At 30.7% G+C, this 8414-nt stretch overlaps 1 protein-coding gene across 1 annotated transcript; it reads right to left on the reverse strand.

Annotated features, from left to right (window-relative positions):
- Positions 1–93: 93 nt before the first annotated feature.
- Positions 94–6857, reverse strand: LOC107174195 (DDB1- and CUL4-associated factor 10 homolog). The gene is made up of 8 exons (XM_015525048.2): positions 5839–6857; positions 4465–4578; positions 3935–4132; positions 3680–3854; positions 2893–3042; positions 2641–2816; positions 2392–2573; positions 94–1894 (listed from the first exon to the last, which is right to left on the reverse strand). Exons 1-8 carry the CDS (start codon positions 6081–6083, stop codon positions 1221–1223), a joined length of 1914 nt encoding a protein of 637 aa, XP_015380534.2. The 5' UTR covers positions 6084–6857; the 3' UTR covers positions 94–1220.
- Positions 6858–8414: the final 1557 nt, after the last annotated feature.

The following is an 8414-nucleotide window of genomic DNA, read 5'->3' on the forward strand; positions in this document are numbered from 1 at the left end:
TATCAAAATCAACAGTGCAGAAGTATAGTAATGACTGTGTCCAAAAGGAGTAAACACGAGATAGTATCAAAAACCAATAATACATAATCAATATATTACTACATATAGTTATATATGTATTATGTGTAATGTAATGTGTATAATATGCACATACAGTATGTACTATGATACAATTTTTGTTTTTGTTTTTTTATTGCTTTAAATACAAATGTTTAATAATAATAATAATAAATTTTGATATAGTATATAATCCCCTATATACATTAACATGAGGTAATTATAATGAAAAACAAATAATAATAATAATTTACATAATTATTGAAAGAATATTATGTTACAGAGAAAACCTAGCAAAAACGTCTTAATTGTAAGCATTGATAACATTATATTTTATTATTTTGATGAAACAAAAATTATTTCTTAAGGCACCTTATAATAATTAGACAAAGCTAGAATGCACTTACCCGAGATTATTAACAGTAACAGAATAGGCTGTAGTTGTTTTAATCAACTAGTTTTTTTATTTTTATCATGGTATCAACATTAGTAATTTATCAATTGTTGTTAAACGTGCTATCAAAACAAATTGTGAGAATTAATAACATTTATCACAATAATCGAATATTGTTGAAGTCCCATAAATTCCGTTCATTCTGTTATAATGTTTTCAAACTTTTCAAAATACCAATCGGTTTGGTAGACAAACAGTTCACTCATTAAAATATTTAATAATGCTTATTGTATCGACTTGCTAAGTTTTATTAGAACTGAAATTTTTAATGCACTACAAAAGAGTCACTGATAGTTTTAAAGGTCTAGTAATATGAAAAAGATTATGTACTAATATACATTAACAGTTAAAAATTGTCTAGATAAAGAAATTATGTTTCATTGTTGTCAGTAAAACTTGAAAAAAAGACAAAATTATTGAGCATACCTACATCTTTCGCGTACAAGTGACTAACTTTGAATAATATAATTCATTACATCAGTACGAAAAAAACTTAACTCATTTGGTGTGCACTAGACCTTAAGCATTCTTTATGAATATAATCATTGGCATATTCAATACAAGTAACATATTTATATATGAGAAGATATGTTGTCTTACTATGTTTTTGATATAGAGTGGCATTTAATTTTAAAGTTTGAAAAAAACAAAAAAAATGTACTATAAATAAAAAAACATTACATACATACAATAGTAGAGTCATTAAGTATTATAGTCTCGGTTGATACCAAACGATTCGCCCGGCTAAACAACCAGATACAAGCAGAGGGTGGACAGGTGAGAATTTGGTACAGAGTACAATGTTAGAGTGAGACACATTTGTACCAATCTCGTGAAGTTTCACACCAGGCAATTTTGGAAGCAAAGTAGACAATTCATCACAGTTAGGTGAAAATGATAACAATCTTACTCCATGACTAAAGGGCGAGCATATTATACGTCCATCGCTAGAATAGCATAATTCTTTGATATACCCTCTACCCACATTTGCCTCTTCAATAAAATGTGTAAGACGGTTAAAATTTTTATGAATTTTATGATTAAGGGGCACCTGAAACCTATTCATACAATTCAAAACATGGTTGTTATGGCGTTGCCTATTGACAAACAACATTGTTTCTGTGGCACTTCCTACTTCCACAGTACTACGCCTACTTGGCCGAGTAATATCAATTCTAGAATTTGGGGGGAGATAACCACGCATTCTGATGTCAGGTACACGATTACTATTTCGATTAAATAATACTGTGACTAATCGTTCGGAAGCCGTATCATCATCTGCTATCATTTCCTCTATGTCATCTTGGTCTTGATCTTGTAATCCAGTTGCACTGCGTACAATCCGTACACCAGAATATGTACCTAATATTCGCTCTCGACCTTCTAAAATATCAATATATATTAAACATTAATTATTAAGTAGTGTATAAAATTATTTGTTATATCAGAATATTTATTATCCAAGTTAATACAATTTTATTATAATAAATATTCTGTACGTTTTGATAGAAATATTAATAGGTATATCTAAATTTGAGATAAATAGTAAAATTGAAAGAATAATATGCAATATCCTATTTCACTAAACTTTTTAACATTTATATCATTTATCTCATTTGTTAAAATTAAAATTCAAGGAAAAATATTCTGTATTATAATTGTATAAAAATAGAAAACAAATCAACATAAATTAGTAATTTATTGAATAAAAAAACGATTAAAAATGAAGTTTATATCACAGATTTTGAGAGGTTTTCACTCATCAACTATTATGTAATGTATTGTATGTGTATATAAAAATGAACTTAAGTGCATTGGGAAAAAAAACTAGTATATGTAAATATAATTGCTATTAAATTTTAATAATATATCACACTTGCCTGATAAGTATCTTAAACTTCTTATACGATTCCCACTATTGACATTCATCATTGCTTCCCATAAGTCAGCTTGACGGTTGCCTCTTGTTGGGCCTAACACAGAAAATGGTATCATACTACTTATACCAACACTTATATCTCGAGGAATCACAACATGTGTCCGTCGGTGAAGTCTTCCTTCCCTAAAAAAAAAATGTAAAAAACAAAATTATAGATTACTTTCAAATTGTATATTTAATAGTTTATCACATTGGGTCATCAGCTAAGGAATGTTCCAATGAGTTTGCTTCTTCAGAACTCATTTCTTCAGGTTCATCTTGTTGTTTAGGAACGACAAAATCTTGTATGTCATGTACACAAGTCCATTCAGATTGTTCATCTGTGGTAACATTTCGACTTAATACATTCCAACCTTGTGGATGCACCTATTAAAATGTTTATTGTTTAAATCATTTTGATAGATAATAAAATATATAATACAATATGTTATTAAAGTATTACCTGAATAGAAGATATTATTTCAGCATCATCATTTCTAGGGAAATCTACAATGAATTCAACACGGTTTCGTTTACGAGTGAACATATGAGTGTGGGCAGCTGCATTAGGAATGGTAGTTTTACTCAACTGCATCAAACGGTACATATTTGGCTAGAAATGATATTTTAAGGATATTAAAAATTTATTAATTATTACCTATTTAAAATTTAATAAGATATAGTTATATATTATTTTAATGTTAAGCAAAGATATTTAAAGCAAAAATTTGAAAAAAACTGAAATATGTGCTATAGTAGATAAATTATGTTCTGTGTAGTGATTAAATGTAATTTATAATTAATTAGAAATGATATACCTAATAATCAAACACAGTTTTATATTTATTCTCCTTAAATTCAATTAAATAATGGAAAAATATAATATTTTTAATCTTTTTATTAGTTTTATAATTGCTCTTAGAAAATTAAGCAATTGTTTTGGTAGAAAAAAATTACATAAATCAGAATGACAAATATAGTAGGCAATCTGTACTAATACAAATTACCTACTATATTTGTATATTTTTCTACTAATAGAAGATCATTTTTTTTTATAATCAAAGCAATTTACTCCACTATTATACTGTAGCTATAGTTTTGAGTAATAGAAATTCATTTGAAAGTTTTCTAGCCTTTGATTATAACAAAATTATTATTTTAAGACATAATTTTGCTTAAATTTAAATTGCACTATTGTGCCAAATAAACATACTTATAAAATATTAAATGCTTTAAGTATAAAAAATTACTTTGAATCCTTGAATATCTGCACCAAGTGTATCCAAGTCTAAATTGTTTATAAGTAATATGAAGCCACTTGTTGTGCAGACAATTAATTTACTAGAGTCAGGTAGAAGTTTAATACGCATAAGTCCGTTAATGTGACATACAGAATTACTGGGAACTCTTCCTTCTTCTGAAAAACTACATAAAAAACAAACAATAATTTTGTTAAAAAGAATTTGTTTATTTTTATATTTTTTGATTGCATAAAATTTTTTTACCTATTAATATCCCATGTGTAAATTTGGCCATCAAATCCACTAGAAACAAGTAAATTGTCTTTTGCTGAATATTCAATACTTTTTACCCAATTGCAATGTCCTCTCAATACTCTTATGTTATCTTTAAGATTCCGAACATCCCATAATGCTATTGTTGTGTCATCACTACAAGTTGCAAACATTCGAGAATCCAAAAACCTAGAATAAATCAATAGATAATATTTTTTTATCCTAAATATTTATAAAAATAAAAAAAACTAACCAATGTTATACATGTAAAAATATATAAGTGAACATATATGTTTACTCAGTATATTTATTTTATCTATGGATAAAAAATAATGAATGTTAGTGATAGTGTAAGTTTTAATTCTTAATTGTTGAAAATTCAGCTTTTATATTATATGACATAAATTTACCACTAGTCATAATGATATAATATAATAGGGTAATTGTTTTCTTTTCAATTAAAGTTTTATTCATAAAAAGCACATAATAGATCAAACATTATCAATTAATTAGGTACTTACTTTATACAATTAACACAATCATTATGTGCTTTTTTTATTGATGTAATATACTTTTGAGTTACAGGATCGAATAACATAATGCTTTTCTTTTCACATGCTGCTGCCAATATTTTCCTAGAAAACACGATGAATAATCATTAAATAATTTATCTCTAATATTTATAGAACATTTTGTATTTTAATAAATGCTATAATTTGGATTTCATAATTGTTATTTTATGGTTTCAATAAAGTTGAATATTTTTATTGAGAGAACGCTACACCCATATGTGTTGCTCTGTATTAAAAATGTAAAACATGACAAAAATGGTTTTGAAAGGGAGAAACAGAGGAGGCTATAGTATAGTCAATTAAGAAAAAAAATATTCACACTACAAAGAGCAGAACGCCAGAACATATACTGTGCAATGATTTAATTTTTTCAATATCACAACTATAAAAAGTTATTAATGTTTGAAAAGTGTACTAACACACACTGGTAATAGTGTCCCTCTAAATATTATTTTTATTTTTAAACGCCATACAGCTTTTACAATATATTACTTATTAATGAATATACATTATAACATATATAGATATATATAACACATTGAGTATCAATAAATTGAAATTATACAGTATTACATATGATTTATAGAAAATTATATTCTCATGATGAATTGTATAGTTACATTAAATTTATTATAACTGTATTAGATATTTTTCTAAATATTTCTATGGCTAAAAATGATTAAAGGTGAAGGTTGTTATTGGTACTATAATAATCATTTAATGATATATATATATATATGTATATAACGAGGTATATAAGTATCTCTACTATATATAATTGGCCATGATCAGAAAGGTTATATATTTTTTTTTAGAATATTTAAAGGTTTAGGAATAGAATTTGTACAAAACAACAACAATAGATACATCTATTAATTTCAAATTCCAAATTTGAAAACTAAAATGACATTTTATATGCACTTCCTTAAGATAAAATATGTTATTCAATGATAATACAGAAATGTATATTTGTATACCTACAGTATTTACAGAAGATAAATTAATGTATTTTCCATAAGATTTAAAATGCCACTTTTTTGTATTAAAAAAAAATATATCTTAATAAAGTTGTATCGATGGATAGTTTTATGCAATCAAGCTTCCCCACTAATTAATTCCTAAAATTCATCAATTGTGCTTATTTACTGATTACACATACCTATAATAATAAATATGTCTGAAATTATCAAAATAGAAGTGGCTATAGGTAATGCAATTGTTTCAAAACAACATAATATGTAGGTACAACCTGCTGGCTACAAGAGAAACGACAATGTTGAGAATAGATAAGTACCTATGTAAAAGATTGATGATAATGCTTACCCGTCTGGGGAGAATTCCAAATTGAATATACCAGCCGGATTGGTGATGTCATTGTTTGAAACGTCGTATTCCCATTTGGCGATGGGATATATGGACGTGTACATTTCGCAGTGCAAACGACTTTGGTCGCCATACTTAGGCCGGAACCCGTACTCGCGATTACGCAAATACGTGTCGCGGAAGTTAGTGGAACGTCTGCGTTTGACGCTCTGCAAACCGTCCGGATCGTAATATGTCGTACTCATAACGATTATGACGACAGGGACCGTTAATTTCTACGATCTAAGTGCATAAAATCGTGCTTTGTGCACTTGGGCAGGCGGACAGCCGCCTTCAAGTACAACCTACAACGTCTTGAAAGTTGTCGAGGACCAAAGTGTGGCTGATCGAATACTGGACGAAGTTGTGTGGTTCACGACTGCGTGACCAAAAGGGAGTAGAGGGACAGAAAAAAAACGATATTTTCGCAAAATGGTCGCGGTTAAGGATTTGACGACTCGACGTTAAATCATTTTCATGTTGATCGTACCAGCAGTATCGAGTATCGACTTTGCGCAATAGAAATCGAGAGTCGACCAAAGTAGTTGTAGTTGAGTAGTGGTTAGGCTATCATCGAAAAAATAATAATAATATAACTTTTCGTTATCAACAGCACCGTGTCGTTATCAGTTTATCAAAATCGTGATTCGTGATTCCATCCGATGTTGTGTGTCGCTCGTCCATTCTCCGTGGCGTATTCGCGTCAAAAACCGCAAAAGTGTGAAACGACGGAGCTACTATACAACGATGATTAAATTATTAATAGCCGAGCGATTTACGATCTACTCGCCGTTCAAAAAGTTGTACAAATTTCGGCGACGACGACGACGACGACGAATTACTATCGCGGAAAACACTCGTCGTCGAAGCACGATCGGCCGTGTGTCGATTCGACGCTGTCACGCGCTGACTGGGCCGCTGGAGGTGGCGTGCGCCGTGGACGGTACACACGATATCGCGCCACACCGGTCGCGTGCGTAAGAGAGTGTTTCGTTTGATTTTCGACAACTACAGCTGCGACGGTGAAAATACGCTTACGCAACACACGGCCACGAGATGGTTACGCGCGCGCGTACGGTACTATGTCGCAACGTGGTATCAATGGTAGCATATTATTATGGTAATAGTAATAACGCCCGTGATGAAGTCGTCGTGGTCGTCGGACGTATTTTTGGACGGATCGCTGCGGTGGTCGGCCAGTTTGAAAATCTCCACAGGTTAGGTTAGGTATCGATGGGTAACCGACGATATTTTTCAATGTTTTTCTGCGCGAACGAGTGGAAGCGACCGCCGCTTGTTTTCCAGTAGATCGTTGAAAATAATAATATTGTTGCGTTATTGATGCGCGTGATGCGATGCGGCGCGTAGACCGAAAAATAAAACGCCAAATTGGAAAGTGTTTACCGACGTCGCGGAGCTTGCCGTGAATTTTTCATCATTGCATATTTTGATATTGTCAGATATTGCCCGTTGTACTCTTGTTTAGGTACGTCCGCGAAGTTACACGGAATTATGATATTAAATATTTGTACTTTTAATTGTTTTCGTAGTCTAATTGCCGATAATTCGTCGGAAACTTATATTAGGCACACCAGCTAATAAAGTATAAAGATAAACTTCAACTGTTCAACTATTATGGTCCGCAGGACTCGAGGAGTAAATCACCAATAAAAATCAATGTACAAATTCTCAGCAATATTTAAGTGATCACGAAAATCTTGTGATGATCACAGAAATCTAGCGGAAATCATTGGTAAACCATTGTGTTCTGGAATTAAACGTGCACAATTTGTGGTAGTGATAATCAGGCGTAAACTAGAAAAGTCTTACTGGTGGAGGGTGCCACAAATCTATCACCAGCACAGACCCCGGTGATTAATATTTTAAATGAAAACCTCTCCTATAATCATTGCATCCATGCAGTGATGTACCCTCCGAAATCATTTCATGATGTGGGAGGGGGGTCGCGTTGATCGCACCAACAACAATTATATTATTATAAACGATATAAACGCGTTTCACAATAATACACCAGCCACAAAGTTTATAAATACAAAACTATGATCGCGAGCTATACGCATTCCAATGTCGACTTCACCGTATTAATATACATTCGAGATTCGACATCGTATGGGTACAGCTTTGGCTCAGTAGCCTACTAGCCTTTACTAGTGGGCTGTTAGCTCCATCTAAATAATTTAATAAAATAATATTGCAATATAATATGTACTGTACTCGTGAGCTGCACTGCTAAGATAATTATTGTTGGAAACATTTGGACTTTTGACTTTTCTCTACACGTCATTGGCTATAAATTATAATATGTTTAAAACCTTATCGTCATGATGGCAGCAATAGAATCGAACGAATACTTGCAGCACTAGTGAGTAAAAATAAAAATATAAAAATAAAAATAAAAAATATATAAAAATACAACACTAATTGTCGACGGATATAAAAAATAAGTGAAACCAAGGAATTTTAAAAAAAAATGTAATATTGTAGACTGATAACAATGAAATTATAAAAGAGGCCTA

This window comes from Diuraphis noxia, unplaced genomic scaffold, assembly GCF_037042655.1.
Source record: "Diuraphis noxia isolate RWA-SAM2 unplaced genomic scaffold, SU_Dnox_SAM2 contig0005, whole genome shotgun sequence".
Taxonomy (NCBI): Eukaryota; Metazoa; Arthropoda; class Insecta; order Hemiptera; family Aphididae; genus Diuraphis; species Diuraphis noxia.